Source organism: Caloenas nicobarica, chromosome 4 (genome assembly GCF_036013445.1).
Source record: "Caloenas nicobarica isolate bCalNic1 chromosome 4, bCalNic1.hap1, whole genome shotgun sequence".
Taxonomy (NCBI): Eukaryota; Metazoa; Chordata; class Aves; order Columbiformes; family Columbidae; genus Caloenas; species Caloenas nicobarica.
The window spans coordinates 33272463-33288828 of NC_088248.1; the positions used below are offsets into that span (position 1 = coordinate 33272463).

General features: G+C 38.6%; 1 protein-coding gene across 1 annotated transcript in view; it reads left to right on the forward strand.

The window, feature by feature from the left end:
- MND1 (meiotic nuclear divisions 1) overlaps positions 1-16140 on the forward strand; it is a 42337-nt gene extending 26197 nt beyond the window's left edge. Inside the window, exons 7-8 of the mRNA XM_065634220.1 lie at positions 13567-13611; positions 15888-16140. Coding sequence (XP_065490292.1) covers positions 13567-13611; positions 15888-15994 — 152 coding nt within the window. The 3' untranslated portion in view covers positions 15995-16140. The remainder of the gene's footprint in view (positions 1-13566; positions 13612-15887) is intronic.
- Positions 16141-16366: the final 226 nt, after the last annotated feature.

Consider the following 16366-nt stretch of genomic DNA (forward strand, 5'->3'; position numbering starts at 1 on the left):
TGCCTATTCACAAGGGGACAAACCAGAATGCTAAAATATTAACTGTTTTTTGCTGACTTTGCTGCCTGTCCATTTAATATCAGTAGCAAAGGTTTTGCTATATGTTTTGGCTTCATTTTCTTGGCTTTTGTATTTGACTGTAATGCCTTCCCAAGTTTACAACAGATGAACACAGAATTTCAATATTCGTATGTAACAATTAACTACAGTAAATGGCAGAAGAAACAAGATTTAGGTACTGGCCACTAGAGGAAGCTACATAATAGTCTGGTCTTGTGGATATATTTGGATAATTCCATCTTACAGGTAGGGTATTGTAAAAATACATCTAGAATTGCAAAATATGTGGATTTATTTTAATGACCGCTGTAGTTCAGTGGTTGAAGCTGCTCTTCTTTGCTACTTGGAAATGTTGATTACACCATCTTGCATGAGTTAGGATTGAATAATAAATTCTTCCTCAACATTAAAGGCAGCAAAGCTGACAACAATCATAAGTAAAAAAACAACCAAACAAAAACCCCTGGGATTTCATACTTCTGTTAAACTTGTAATCCTGCTTTAGCTGGCACAGGACAGAGCCCTTGCTTCTCAGCTTCGAGGCAGATTTTTGTAGGCTGGGGATATTCTCATGGGGAAGCAGCCATTGTAGAGAAGAGGTTCTCTATTCCTCCAGGAGAAAGGCTTATATGACATAATGTGTGTATGCAAAGTTGGATATATGTGATGCTGCTAAATTCTCTGTGGATTATGGTAGAGGACAAAGGCATGGAGAATGCAAGCTTTCAATAGTTCGGAATTTATCCAGATCTTTGTAAGGACAAAAAAAACCCCCAACAAACAACCTTCATGTAACATTAAGCTGCTGCATAAGTTTAATTCTTTCTGCATGCCAAAGAGAGATGTTAAAGAACTAATAAAGTTTTTTTTGACAATTAATTTTATAGAAAGGTTTATCTCGCAGCCTAAGTATATAAATGATATGGAACTTGCTCTGAGTTGTTGGCCAGCTTGTAATTGGAAACAGCTAAACATTTTCAGTGTTCACTGTAAAATAAACATTTCTAGAATTTCAAACGTTTTGTTCTTCCACTGTAATTAGAGGAATGTTGATTTATACTATATTAAAACATTGTTGGGTCTTAACTTTCTTTTTTTTTTTCACAGTAGCCATGCTTCAGTTACTTTGTGCCTTTGCATAGGACAGTAATCTCAGAAACAGATATATGCTGACTGCAGTCAGTGTCTTCCGTGTGGTATGTTTGCTAATATTTATGGGGCTGGTCTTACATGTTGCCTGTCAGCATTCCTGTTTCATTTAGAATGTCCAATTACTGCTAATTATTATGTCTTAAGCTTTTACCTTTAAAACAGTGATCTGGATATGTCTAGACAAACTGTATTCTCAAAAATGAGCAAACTGCCAGATGCAACACATGTAATGCAGCAATTTTGGTGTCAGCCTTCTTACTTCTGCTCTCTTCGCTTATTTTTACCCTGTAGCAAGAGGTGTAAGTGGTTCAAATGGACAGGATTTCGAACCACAAATATCCAGATAGTTATCCTCCAACAGTGTGATCTCAGAGGCATGACTACCAGTCCAGTTCATGGTTAGATTATTTTCTAAAACTAATACTTACATGGCTGTGTGAAAATAAATTTTGGGAAAACATCCGGACTTTACTGAGTACTGTGAAAATGTCATGCTGTATGTAGTATGTACTTTAAAGTGTCTTTTTTCATTGTAGATGCTTCAAAAATTTCTCATTCTGATGTTTCTAAACTAAAGATTTCAACTTGACAAACTGTTGCGAAGAATTGTATCGGGGTATACAGACAGTATGAGAAAATAGTTCTGGGTTTATCAGTTTCCTCATTCATCTTCATATCTTGAGACCGAATGCTGAAAACATTTAGCTGCTGGGTTTTGTGGGTTGCATATTGGTTGGTTTGGGATTTTGTTGTTGTTGTTGTTGATACACCCAGCTATCATGTTCTAACTGTTACGTTCAAATCAGTTTGAAAACCTGTTATGTATATAGATGCATTTAATGTTACAAAAACTTAGTACCAAGTGCTAGATTCTTTCTGAGGTTTCTTACTAATACTGGGAATATTGCCTGTTCCCAGAGGGGAAACAGTAGTGAAGAAAGAAAATGAAGGTTAGACTATCCTGACTAATGGAGGGGCTTTAATCAAGTCAAAATTTTAGTCAAAATTCTCCAAAACACTGATTACTTACAAAATGATTTAATGAGATTCCTTTTGTATTTTATACCAAAGACTGTTGTTCAGAAAACATATGAAAAAGGTTGTTTAAACTGAAGAGCTTTGTCAGTGCTTTCAGTTAATGAACTATTAAGTAGCTTTTTTTTTTTTTAAATAAATGCAATGATTTACTTAGGGAAATGAACATCTCCAAATAATTTTAAGCTTGGTCTAGGTGCCACCAAGATCAATAGGGTACAGATCAAGCCTGTAGAGAGTGGGTGTTTTATTCATCTCTAGATTCAATATGTTCCGTTTGCAATTAAGAGGATTTTTCTATAATAGCTACTAAACATGAAATATGCACCTGGCATCTGAGAGACAAGCTGTACTTTTTACGGTTTATGCGTCAATAGCATTAACAAAGTGCAATTAGAAATTAGTAATTCTGTTGAAGTTAGGCTAGTGTCTTCTACTTCTGGTAGCCTTAGAGGGTTAAACTGAGCTTTCTCTGGAGTGAACCAGTCCCTTGCTGACAAGTACATAGAAAAATAAGACATTTATAAGCAAGCACTCCTTTTTTCTTTTACTTAGTCTAGTCTTTCAGAGAACTGTATCGTGAATGTATTCGTCTCCTGAAGATCTGGATGAGGATATGACAGGAGACAGACAATGTATGTTTGTGTACATAACTTGTGGGCTATCTGCTACTCATAAAAACAAAACCACAAAGCCTGCTTTCCCCCTTCCCTTTTTTTACCTTTTTCCTCCTTCACTATGGAGTGAATGCATACAGATGTGCACCAATAATGTAAGAACATACTTACTCAACTAATTGCGTCAAGCTAACATTTTTTTTTTTTATACATCCCACCGCTCCCCATACGGTTCTTTGAATGGCATGTCATTCAGTTGGAAGGTTGGCAAATTAAATTACCTGTTCAAAAGCTACATTAAAAGACAAAGCAAAATGCTTTACTAAAACTAAACATAGCTTTCTTTCTATTTCTTTATAAAAATTATAAAAGTACTTGTATGTAATCATAGTTACACATGGTCACAGTTAACATAAATTTTAACTGTTGAGTGAAAGTTGAAAAAGGAACAGGGTACTAATGAGTGGAATTACAAATGTCTACTTGATCGCTGACGCTCCAAGCTCCTTTGGTAATCATAGCAAGCGAGAAGAAATTGCAAGTTTAAGCAGTATTTCTGCTCCTTGATCTTCATCCCTTCCAATTTTCTTTCCCTCTTGAAAATCAAGGGAGGCTTGTTTGCAGTTCAGTTACTGAAAATGCTGGTCCTTCGACAGAGCAAACACTTGCAGAGCAGAGTCTGGCTGTGATTACAGGAGGCCATAATGTGGTGGTTAAAGGCTCTTCCCTGATAAAAGCAGGTTAAAGAGTTCTCACCTTGGCCTTTCATTCCTCTGCTGCGTTTCACCAGTGGTAACAGCAAGTTGTCAGCTTGGGTTAAGGACTGATGGTGTATAGATCCTTGTCTTGTGGTGCATCCTCCTGAGGTCTTTGAAATCTCTCTTTCCACCAAACAGTCTGTCTGAAGAAGGTTTTCACTGCCTCCTTCAGAAGGCTTTTGTGCACGTGGTAACTCATCATGGTCTCCCAGGACTGTCTGTCTTGTGGTAGTTGCCCTGAAGAGCAACCAGGGACTCTCTGACCAACTAGGAGCACATCAGGTGACAGATTTTCAAAGGGCTTCTTCCCGAACTCCGCAATGAGTTGCACTGTGTAGAAAGTGGATTTGGAAAGAACGGAATGAGAGAGGAACAGGGGCAAAATATGGCTGAGCAGCTTCTGGCACTTAAAAAGAAAAGAGAATTATAACAGCCATGAAGAATGATGACCACCAGGACAGATTACTGCAGCCTCAGATGCACATGTATTACTAAGGTACAAAGCTTAAAGTGAAATGTGGGGCTTTTGACTGAAGCTGGGAAGCTGTGGTTCAGAGGCATCATCTGGCTTTCAGTGAAAGGCCCTAATTCTCGGCTTTCAGTGAAAGGCCCTAATTCTCGGCTTTTCAGAGAATTTCTCCATCTCTGTGTTTGGCGTAATTTTGGACTGTAGCTAAGAGGTTAGTCTGCAATGAAAAACTGTCCTAATGTTTAGACACATGCCTCTTTGTGATTTTGTACCTTAAGCATATTCTAGCAAGACTATTCTTCCTGGAGAGTGTTAACTTAGACCAGCTTGCTTTAAAATGAAGCTGCATTTTAGCTGGTTAAGCATTAAAAAAAAATTTAAAAAATTTTAAAAAAAATCACTTGTGTTTTGCCAGTGGGGTTTTACTTGGACACTGGGAAAAGAGACAGTTGGAAGATCAGATCTTTAGCTAACATATGTAACATCCTGCTTAAATAAACTGGCTACTCTGGCAAGTTACCTTTTCTTGAAATTAAATGAGAATGTTCACAGGGCTTATTTTTGTTCTTTCTATTTATTGTGTTCCTTATTTGTTTATATTGGAATGGCAGAAAAAAATATGTAGGGTAAGAAGTAGACGAGTGAAATATGTGAGAATAATTTTATTGTCTGAGCCAGTAAATCTTTATGGCAAAAGCCGTTGAGCTGCTTAGGAATGGTAGACACTTGATAAAATTTGTGACGTGGAAAATGGCTACTTGGGACTACATTTATGGCACTGCTTGATTTAGAAATGAGTCGGTAGCAATCCATTTGGTCGTGTTTTAAAGCCCTTAGGAGAGCACCAAATGGAAGTAATCTATAGATCACTTACATATGAAACAAAAATGCTTTTGTGGAGTGATTATTTTGTTTCTCTTTCCCAGTGTTAGACCTGCTAGGTTAGTTGTGTATGGTAGCCTTTATTCAGGCTGTTTGGGCAAATTTATGGTGATATTCAAAGGAATTTAAAAAAAAAAATACTGGTTTATATATTTTCATGACTTCCATATGCAAAATGAGGTCAGAAAAGGTACTGCGGATTTTTGATTAGTTGTCTTCATGCTAAGTTGCGGGACTGTCAAATGTAGTCTTCCTTGGCCTTGTTTAAAAAAAACGTGTTGCCAGTCTCACATGTTAGGAAATCTCCCATATGGTATGGGATGGTAGAGTTTATCTGGATTAGGACTGTATATTACAAGCGTATATTCCTAATATAAATACCTTATTCTGTACTATTTAACTGCAGACATTTTGCAGGGCAGGTTTTGTGAGTGCAAAACTAATCCTGGCACTGGTAGTGTATTTGAGAGTATTTCCAATGTTGGGTTTTTTTTTCCCCTCCTCACTTTAGCATCTTAGGAGGTAGTTTCACTGGAAAGAACAGGATATCAGAAAAAAAAATCTGGAATAGAGAAGCCATTTGGAAACACCTAGAAGAACATAGAGATTTTTATCTTTGCTGCTGTAAGAGACGTTGGCAGACTGGGAGAAGTCTGGTGTTTTGACTCAGTTTTGCATGATACTGTGGTAAGGAAAGTAGGGAAATACAATCCTGATGAAACTGCAGTTGTATGAATCTCAAATGTTATAATTGTACTCAAGATGTATTCATTAGTAACTAAGTATCACAAAGGGAGGTTGAATCAAGTAAGTTCTAATAGGATCTGTCATGTATGTGCATCTGCTCAGGATTTGTATTAATGAGCTGGATAATAGAGCAGAAGATATGCTTTTCTTACATTTGCAGGTGACAAAACTAGGAGAGGCTGCATAGGCAAAGGACAAGGTGAGATTTCAATATGAGCATGATGAATTGCAAAGATAATCTGAAAAACACTGAACAAAATTCATTAGTGGCAAGTGCAAGGACGTATATGCATTCAAGGATATTGTGTTACACAAATGATCTGGAGCAGCTGGTTAAGGGGGAGGGTTTGAAAAAGATATCAGAGTTATAGTAGTTTACAAGTTTAATCTAAGACATTCTTGTTGAGAAAATAAAAATTGCCATACTAAGATACCTCTCATTGCTGGCTATGTTTCTGCTTCTGCATGAAGGTCTTTCTACTCAAGTTGCATTAGTGAGGCTTGAGTTTTAACTGTGTCAGTTTTGGATATCCTACTTGAGAGGCATATAACTAACTAGGGAGGATTCAGAGTAGAGCAAAAATGACACGTTCTGGGAGAAAAACATTTACAAAAATAGGGCTCAAAAGAAGACTGCTTCTGGTGGGTTTCACATACCTGTATGTCCTTCAAAAAGGAAAGGAACAGACTTCTGCTCAGGTTCACGGAGAGCTAGGCAATAAGTAATAGCCTTAAATTTCAGGGGAAAACAAGTTAGATGAAAAACTATCCTAATTGTAGCAACAGTCAAACACAGAACTGGATTGCCTTTGAAGGTCATAAAAGCTCTAACACTGGAAACCTTAAAACCAGGCTACAAACGCCTCAGAAATGGCATAGGTAAGGCTGGATATGCAGTGAGTCATGGGTGCAGAGACTGGAGTCCCTCCTGCGATGCCTTCCAGACACTTGTCTGCAACTCGTGTGACACACGAGATGTGCAGCAGAGTGACATCCTCAAAACCCGGAGTGTTCTGGGATGGGCCTCCTTGCAAAATGCAGTTCAGCAGCATAGAAGTTTACAAGTTCTTTTAGTTGTGCTGCGGGTATGGTGTTAATTAGTAAATGAAGTGGGGAGGAAGGACTTGTCCATTGAAGGGAAAACAAAGTGTTGTTAGGGTGCCCTGAATCAGAAAGTTGGGGCACTTTTTTCTCTTTTGTAAGCATATTGCTTCCCTCTGTTCTTTGGATAAGAATAGATGTATTTTAGCTATGCAACTAAGATTTCAGCTTGGGCTTTCAGGTAGAATACTTGCAAGGTAAATGATCTTTTTCTCTGGGTACATGAATATAGTAAACTTAAGTGCAAGAGCGTGTATTTTGCATAGAGGAATCTTTTGGTAGCAATTCTGACAAATTCTGTTGGACATTTTTCAAAGAGACAATGTGTACATCCTGATGAAATTTGACAGTGTGACCTTTTCACATGGGACAGAAGGAGCTTTTACTGATGAGACTTGACACTTTTTTCAAACACACTAACAAAGATCACAGACCCTTTAAAAGCATATTCCCAGAGACGTGGATCAGCTTATTATTAGCTTTACTATGCAGTGCTGTGTCTCACCACAGAGACAAGGCTGGAGCTAAGTTATGTATTTGCTCAGGCATATTTGCAAGCACACACGTGCACACATGCACAGAGCTATTGCAACAGAAATGTTAATTTAATTCATTTATATATCAAAATTTTGTATTTTTCTATTATAAATGTCTTATTTCTGAAACTTTATTCAGAGTCTAAATGTAAAAAGAGATACTCTTTTATTATTTAATAGTATGTCTGTAAAAATGGCTCTGTTGAATTTGTGATGTCATTTAAATGAGAAATCATATCCATGCATTGACTTGAATTTAGTCGTGAATTCGGAAGCATTTTTACTTGTTGATTAATATCATGGGGATAAGTTTTATGTGGGATACTGGAGTATGAGGGTAGAATGATGTGTTCTTTTGGATTCGGAGGACTTGGCAGAATTCTGATGTGCTGTTCTACACGAGAGCTCTTTATTCTGTTTATAAGAGGAAACACCTCTTTAAGAAGCATGGGGGAAAGTAACGATTGCATATAGTGTAGAGGTATCTCTGCCTAATGCTTCGTTACAAAACATTCTTGTAAAGCTGTTCTCGCTATGTTGTGAGTTACCCTGCTGACAGTGGTGTAGACTACTTAGTTTCAAGGATACTCAAATGTGGACTGGACACGAATAGCCTCCAGTGGCAAACTACAGTCTCTTGACGAGGGTCTCTGGTGTCAGTTTGTGGATGGACATGTCAGAAGGAGTTATTAGGCAGTTAGTTTTTGTACTCTCTGTGGATCACAGGTAATCTCGATGATCTTAAAGGTCTTTTCCAACCTAAATGATTCTATGATTCTATGTATAATTTCTGTGTTCACCTTCTACCCCGACCTTTAGAGGTGGGCTCTTTATTTGCATGACACATTTTCATTAATGGGAAAGATTTTAGAAATTTTGCATCACAGGATATTATAATGATGCTTCTGCAAGAGAGGTAGAGAAACATAAATCTGTCGCAGTGTGGTGATACGTTTTTGGAAAGTGAGGACAGACTGCGAGCAAGAGCATGGATAACTCTGCAGAAGGCAATGGATAATCAGAGACATCTGAGATTCAAGTTTGTATATTGTTCTTATGGTAGTTGCCATTTTTCATATTTAAATTCAGTCCAAGTGCATGCAGAATTATTACTGGAATTCAGATCCCCCTAATGCAATTAATTTACCCTGACGGGTTCCATGAGAGAGATTGGGAAGCTTTGGCCTAATAATCCTCACTGGCCTGTGAGAACAGTTGCAGCTGTTCTCTGCATTTCATGCAGAAGAGTTGCGATTCACACAGTAAAATTACTGCCTCACACACGTGCTGAAGGCTGCGGTTGTGTTTTGCGTGTATCTGCAAACAGTCTCCCAGGTCGATGGGTGGCTGTCTGCTCGAAAAGGTGCTGGTTGCCTCTGCAGACCTGCGGCTTTTAAGGGAGGAAATCCATACAATTCTCTTGTGGCATTAGTCGTGGTAGGTCAAAACCGGCACGAAACAGTGCTAGTTTTAGAAATGTAAATAGCTTTTGTTATTCTGTAGAATTAAAGATTCCTGGACCTGAAAATTTTGTTTACACATCAAAACATTAGTTACAATAATCCTTAAAGTTACCCTGAAAATGCCAGACTAGAAACTGAGAGAGAAAAGAAAGCTATAGCTCTTTCTTCACTTCCAAGCCTATAGGTGGTTGTGAGCTGGTTCTGGCTGTTGAGATGTTTTTAGTATGGTTGTTGGAGCTGTAATATTAATATGTTACCTTTACAGTCCGATTTTGAATACTGTTCAGTGACTGCTTCCTTAGTATTTCTTTAATGATATGTGTAGGACTTAAAAAAGCTTTTTAAAAGAACCCGAAAGCAGGTTTGGAAAATGTTTGGGAAGACGTGGTGGGGCTTGTTGCTATTGCAAGTGTTTTTCACCAAGGGAAGTGTCTGAAGTCTGATAGAAAGACTCAGTCTCCTGGAGCATATATTTGTATCGTGTTGATGACGCATGTCATGGTCTTCTCCTCTGGCAGAAATATTTGAGGCTTCAACAGGTTTTGGCCATTACATTTTGGAATGTGAATAGGGCCTTTAATTTGGACCACCACCCCTTCCCGGAAAAAAGTAAGTGAATCTGGGGGAAGGAGGAAAGAGACGGCTGTAGTTGTGCTGTATGCTGAGAATGACTGTCAGGCTTCCTGAGGCAGATCAGAAACTACATGGCCTGACCATGCTAAGGTTTGAGCCGATATATGTTGCCAGTTAGATTTGTTCAGGAGCATTGCTGCGTCAACGGTTTTGTGCTGCAGGACTTCACTCCTGACCAGATGCTGTCCACTTGCTTTAGAAGGCTTCTGACGGCACCTGCTGCAGCTGTCCACTTGTCCTTCTGTCAGCTCTGTCTCCTGGCATGCCTCTGAATCCCTGCAGGTTGCTGGTAGAATGTCACTCACATGCATTAAAAAGCAAGTTTCCAACCCTCCCTCGCTTTCTTTTTAGACATTGACCGCTGCTGGGCCTTCCTTTCCCTACCTTTGCTTTTCTTTAAGGGTGTACAGGGGATTGTTGCTGTGATCGGGACAATCACAGATGCTTAGGACAATGGTTCGTTTCCCAGAATCTGGGGTTTTTGAGTTCCATGCAGTTCTCCAGATATACCTGGGGATGAGGGAAGAAGAGACTTCCACAAGGACTGGCCAGCACTATCTCTTTGACCCTTAGTCTTTCACTGTTCAGGGCATTTTTCCAGGTGTGTTTTGCTAATGTAACAGACTAGTGTTGCAAGCCATGCTGCTCCTGGGCCCTGCATTGCTGTACACACAGGTGTTGCTCCTGGGCCCTGCGTTGCCGTACACATAGGTGTTGCTTTTGTTCCATTCAGGAGAGAAACTGCAAGTTTCCGCTTTCCTGCTTAAAAAATGCCAAGTGTATCCTCTGGTGACCAGCTTCAGGCACAGGTGTGTGTCTCAGCCAAGTGAATGACTCGTATCCTGCAGGCACGGGAGCAAGCGAGTCTATTGATGCATTGTCACACAAATTGGTGAAATAAATTTGTAATGGCCAGAACAAAGGGAGTATTCTCTTGCTTCCAGACAGCAATTGTACATATTGTCAGCCTATGTGCAGATGTATAGACATAAAGGAGAGTGTAACTAGGGCCTAACAGTGGTAATAAGAACATCTGGAAGGATCTGGAACATATGTTGCCTCCTGTATTGCTATTGTCTTCTTTTGGTCTTAAACTGTCTTTTCAGTGCATTCTAAAAACTAGGAAGACAATGGCTATATGATGCTGTGGAGCTAGAGGACAGGTAGTCAGAAGGAGCATGACTTTGAGTTCCATCAGTACACAAAAGCAGGCGTGTCTGGGGGTTGTCTATTTTACTACTCCTCCTTTCCTGCACCCTCTATGCATGTTCGCATACAGATGACTCAACCAGTGAAAGTTCCAACAAGCAAGTGTAAAAGGTTTCCAGAAGGTAGTCAAGGTGCAGATTCCTTCATTTCTCTCAGTTCTTGTGATGGAGTTGGGGTTCTCTGGAAGAAGCTGTCGGTGATGCGGATGTAGCTGGTGTCTTCAGGTGATGCAGGCCCAACACTGCCAATACCTGTTTCTCCCTCCTCTTTCAGGCATGGCGTTGGATACAGCAGGCAGACAAGATCCAGCAGTGGAATTGTAGACAAGAGTTAAGCCTGATCCCAAGGCATTTAATCTTGAATTCAGATAGCTAAATGCTCACTCCATAGCCAGGAGGCAACAGCTGAGGTGGTGACATAGTAGCTTCTGAAGGATGGATGAGGTGTATTGAGGTGTAAGCGAAGGAATTTGTGGTTAAGCAGACTGCAGTGCCATCCTGCAGCAGTGGCAGTGACAGTCTCACTTGGTGACAAGACATTGTAAGCTGTCTTGCTTGAATGAGCTTGCTCAGGCTGGACAAGAGGAACAAACGGGTGCCTTGCAACTTGCCAAGCTAGCTGGCGTTGCTGTTGATACAATATGCCTGATGGTCTAAGCAGCTTTCCACAAGGCAGAATAAATCCATACCTGCATCCCCATATGTTATCGTACATATGGGCGTGTGGAGCAGCCAGTCTAAATGGGAAGTTGCAAGCAGCAAACACTTGCCCCAGCCTCTTGTGAATGCGTTTCCTGGAGATATCACGTGCGTCAGGCTTTACAAGTGGGTCTTGTTTCCCCAACCCTGACCCCTGGCAGCAGAGTGATACAGGCATGTGTGTTCCTAGCCTCTGAAAGACCGAGGCAGCCTCTTCTTTGATATTAAACCAGATTGTTTGAATGTTACCTTCCCCATCCTGAAGTTATGGCTCCACTTGTGATCCTTCACACTTCTACCATGACACTGTGCTGCCAGTCTGTGATCAGTCCCAGGTGGTACATGGAAAGAATGACATGGTTAAAATATTTCTTCATTTTATTTGTATAACTTTCACTCTCAGGAGTTTCTTTCATTGTTTTTTGTTTGTTTTTATTTCTCGGTTATTTAAGTTGTTGAAAGCACTGCCCACTGTGGGATTTCCTCATTAGAGCTTCCTGCTCTTAGTACCATGATTTCATTTCTAGGCACAGCTCAGTTACAGGCAGCCACTGCCATTCTAACCACCCTGTTGCCCAACCTGTATCTGCTGGTCACCTTAGCCTTTTCTTTGACTGCAGCAAGAAATCACATTTTAAACACACACCATCACACGTATGTATTTGAACATGTGTTGGCAATGTTTGAAGGGTGACAGTGCACCATGCTGCCACTTTTTTTTTTTTTGTTTAAATGCACTGTACCATATGTCCTGCTTTACCCCCCTTCATTTCAAACTTCGTTACTTGGAGTGAAATACAGCTTTCCAGTTTTACTCTAGAGTTTCAGGAAAATGCTGAGGGAACTATCATAGGTAACACATTTAAAATCTTGACCAGTGGGAGCCCTTACTCTGCAGACTGGCTTTAAGTAGCGTTAGGTAAAATATTGTTCAAAATGCCATTGACTGCCAGTGTGTCGTCAGTGCTGCCAGCCGTGGAACTGAACAAGTCGGGGTGGCAACAAGAAATCAGCAAAGGAAATAAGGAATAGCATGTAAGCAAGCAAAAATACCGTCTTCTCACCCTCTCCCTTCTTTTGCCCATCTTAATTTTCTGTTTTTCTTCATGCTGTGCCCAAACTTTCTGATTGTAGGTCATTTTTAAAAACTACACTGATTTTAAAATGGTATTTTACTCTTAATTAGACATTTTTCACATCCCTTACTGAAGTATTAAGGGTAGAATAATGAGTGCTTACCTTCCTGTGTGCTAGCAGATGATTTTTCAACATAATTTAATTTTACCTGAAATATAATCTTTAAAACAATGGGTACTTCATCATATATTCACTTCTCAGTACCCCTGGAGACAACTTTCATGCTGACCAATCCACTGAGTATTATCAAGCAAGTATGAACGAGACTAGCTGGAAGTAACTGTTATGTGGGCGTGAGAACCATAACCATTCTGATAAATTCCCATGTTACAAACCAACCTGCTTGATTTGATTCAGTATTTACTTTAATGAGAGCAAGGTGATCTAACAGGAATTTTTCTTGGTACGGTTTTGCCTCATGGAAACTATATAAAAGCTATTTGTAGTAATGGTAATTTACTATTATGTATTTAGCTCTGGAGCAGTAGTAAGAGTGGGAAGCCAAGTTTAATAACCAGGAGCATTATTTTGTCTTCATTTAATTGAGGTGGTTCTCAAAGATGGGAAAGCCTTCCAGAACTAGATGCTTAACTTCTGGGTTAATGTGATAGGCTGTAACACTTGTCTTTTTCTTATCTGTATAGAGCCATGCATATCTATGTAATGGATTACTTATGTATAGAGAGGATTATAAAATATTTTCCGCCTCAGTTGCCTCTAGTATCTTCAGGCCATGTATCTAGTTCCAATCTTGGTACAGACAATTAAGCCCCCAGGCAAACCAGACCAGGGTTACTATATTTTTAAATACACTTCCAAAACTCAAAGTTGCTCATATGGTATCTTTTGTTTCTTTGCTCCTCTTTTTCTTTAACTTAGCTTTGTGCTTGTTGGAACCTTAAAAGTGTAAAGCAGAAGAAAGGTTTGGAAGCAGTAGAATAACTTCCTTACAGTGTATGGTTCCCTAAAAATGACATCAATAAAAAAAAATGAATCTCTGTGCCTTGAAATCATTCATTGTATGATTTTACTCTGATGTATGCTTTTCTTTTTTCCTTCTCTATTTCAGGACAAACAAACAAAGTAGCCAAGGAGGCGGCCAATAGATGGACTGGTATGTATGCATTTATATTGCTTAACAGAGCTTCAGACTAGAAGAATTTGAGTAAAAGGAGTCCTTATTGTTAACAATTTTAAATTTCATTAAGATATGATGTAGGATAGCCCTTATAAAAAGATACAGAAATATATATAGATACAGAAATACATATATTTCTGTATATATATATTGTAATTGTAATTTACATCACTCATCACTCTATAGCAGGCTTACACTGTAATTGTAGCTTTCAGTCTTCTCATAGAAGAGGAGCAAGATAAGATCAAGGAAACCTCCAAAAAAGAAGACGTTTTACTTAGTACTGAGTAAATATATTTATATACAGAAATATAAATCATCATGATTCAAAATAATACATTTTCTCAGTTTGGTTAGTGAATGTAACAGAGCAGGTTTGTTCTTCTGGAACCATCTTGCACACCATGTTAAAACTGGCAGCTCATTTTTTCGGTTGAGTTAAAATCTCTTCAAGATGAGGAAGACTTTAAAAGACAGACACTGGAAATGGTGGTGGTTAGTTTGGCAGTGTCATAATTTGAGATATTCAGAAAGTTTAATTCTTTCTTTCTGAATTTTTGTCTATTTCTAAGGAGTAAAATGCTCTGTGGAACCTTATTGCTGCTACCATATGATTGATGCTAATGTAAAGTAGGTATTCCTGAAGCTAATTCATCAGATTTAACATGCAGGAAAAATGCTGCACAGTTTTGAAGAAGATTACTGTGATAACATTTGTATGGAAGTTTAACTCAATTTTCTGTTTTTGCTCAGCTTTGCTGTTGTCGTGGGTTGAGATAAGAATAGTTTAATAGGACAGCAAAGGAAGATAATAATATTAGAATATACAAAACGAGTGATACACAATGCAATGCAATTGCTCAAGTTCATTCCCAAGCAGCAGTATTTGCCCCTCGGCTAACTCCAGTTTATTTACTGAGTGTGACATCGTATGGTATAGAATACCTCTTTGGCCAGCCTGGGTCAGCTGTCCTGACTGTGTCCCCTCCAGCTTCTTGTGTACCTGGAAGAGCATAGGAAGGTTAAAAAGTCCTTGACTACCTGGCAATAACTAAAACATCAGTATATTATCAAGATTCTTCTCATACTCAATCCGAAACACAGCACTATACCAGCTGCTAGAAAGAAAATTAACTCTTTCCCAGCTGAAACAAGGACAGCTATATTGCTGTAATTTCCATTTTGCAGAGCAAGCGATATGTATGTCCTTTTTTAAAAAATTATTTGGAAAATTGTTTGTAACTTTTTTGTTTAGAATTCATCTACTACTGATGGACTGCTGGCTATTCTTCGTTATGCCAAGTGCAGCAAGATATTATAGTCTTCTGTCTATTATTTTATATCTTCATTTGCACTGGGTTGTTTACTGCATATGGGGAAGCAAGGTTGTTACGTATTTGAAAATAACTTCTAGGGGTCCTGTTATCAGGGCTTTCTGCTGTTGGTGACAGGCTGTTGGTCTCAAGGTCTTGAGAGAGGTAAGGCTGTAGAAGGTACTTTGCTGTTTAATAAGACAATTCACTTATATGTTGTAGCATGGTTTTTCTTTTGAAGAGACGGTTTTAAAACAAAGTGTCTGGTGGTTAAAGAAAAAATATTTCTCAGGTGTGCAGACACAGTGAATACTTCCTGTCTTATGCTGCAATTTATGGTGTTAGCAATGAAGTGGTGAGTTTCAATCAATACTGCAGTGAAAAATGGTGTTAAATTGAAGAGAATGTATATGCTAAAATAATAATGTGATGCTACAAGAGAAATGCTGACTAAAATAAAGCTACTTGAATCTTTTTTTATTTACTTTCAAATAGAATACATATTATCTGAACAAACAGGACTAGAAAGGACCTTATGGTTAATTTGAATCTGATTTTTGCAGTTGTAGACAGTCACACAGTAGCTGTCTAGTTGAAAAAGGACCTATAAAGTACTTATTATGCATATTCACACTTTCCTCATCACTCTAGAACAGGCTTACACTGTAATTGTAGCTTTCAGTCTTCTCATAGAAGAGGAGCAAGATAAGATCAAGGAAACCTCCAAAAAAGAAGCATGTTTTACTTAGTACTGAGTAAAATATGTCATTAACAAAAGCATCCCATTTTCTGTTCTAAATCTGCTTAATAGTGGTGTTCCCCACTATCTACTCTTTTCACATACATGCTGATAGTGGAAATGGAAGGATTATATTGTAGCCAATGTAGCTCATGCTTTCCTAAGCATTAAAAACTGAATGTTTTTCATTCTGTTTACAGATAACATCTTTTCAATAAAGTCCTGGGCCAAACGTAAATTTGGATTTGAAGAGAGCAGAATAGACAAAAGTTTTGGAATCCCAGAAGATTTGGATTACATTGATTAGTGTTCAGCAGTTGATGGCTGACACAGTTGTACATAGTTTGTTGTATATTATCAATTAGCATTTAAATGTGTATCTGAATCCCCTCCAAACAGCTGACCACCCTTCAATTTGCAGGTTTTGTTAAAGTTAATAAAATTCTAAAAATATTTGTTGTATTTCCTTTTTTTCCTTGTACTCTCTGGACAGTAAATCACTGGGTTACTTCTATGAAAGACAAACTGAAAATAGACAGTGCTTATAGGAAATAATTATCACAAAGTCCTGAGGCAGATTTTTGCTCTTATTCTGCTTGACTGCAAGTAGAATCTCCAGGGATTTGTGTTTAAACATTTTGAAGTGTTTGGAGTGGAAATAACAGGGAGCAATATGGAA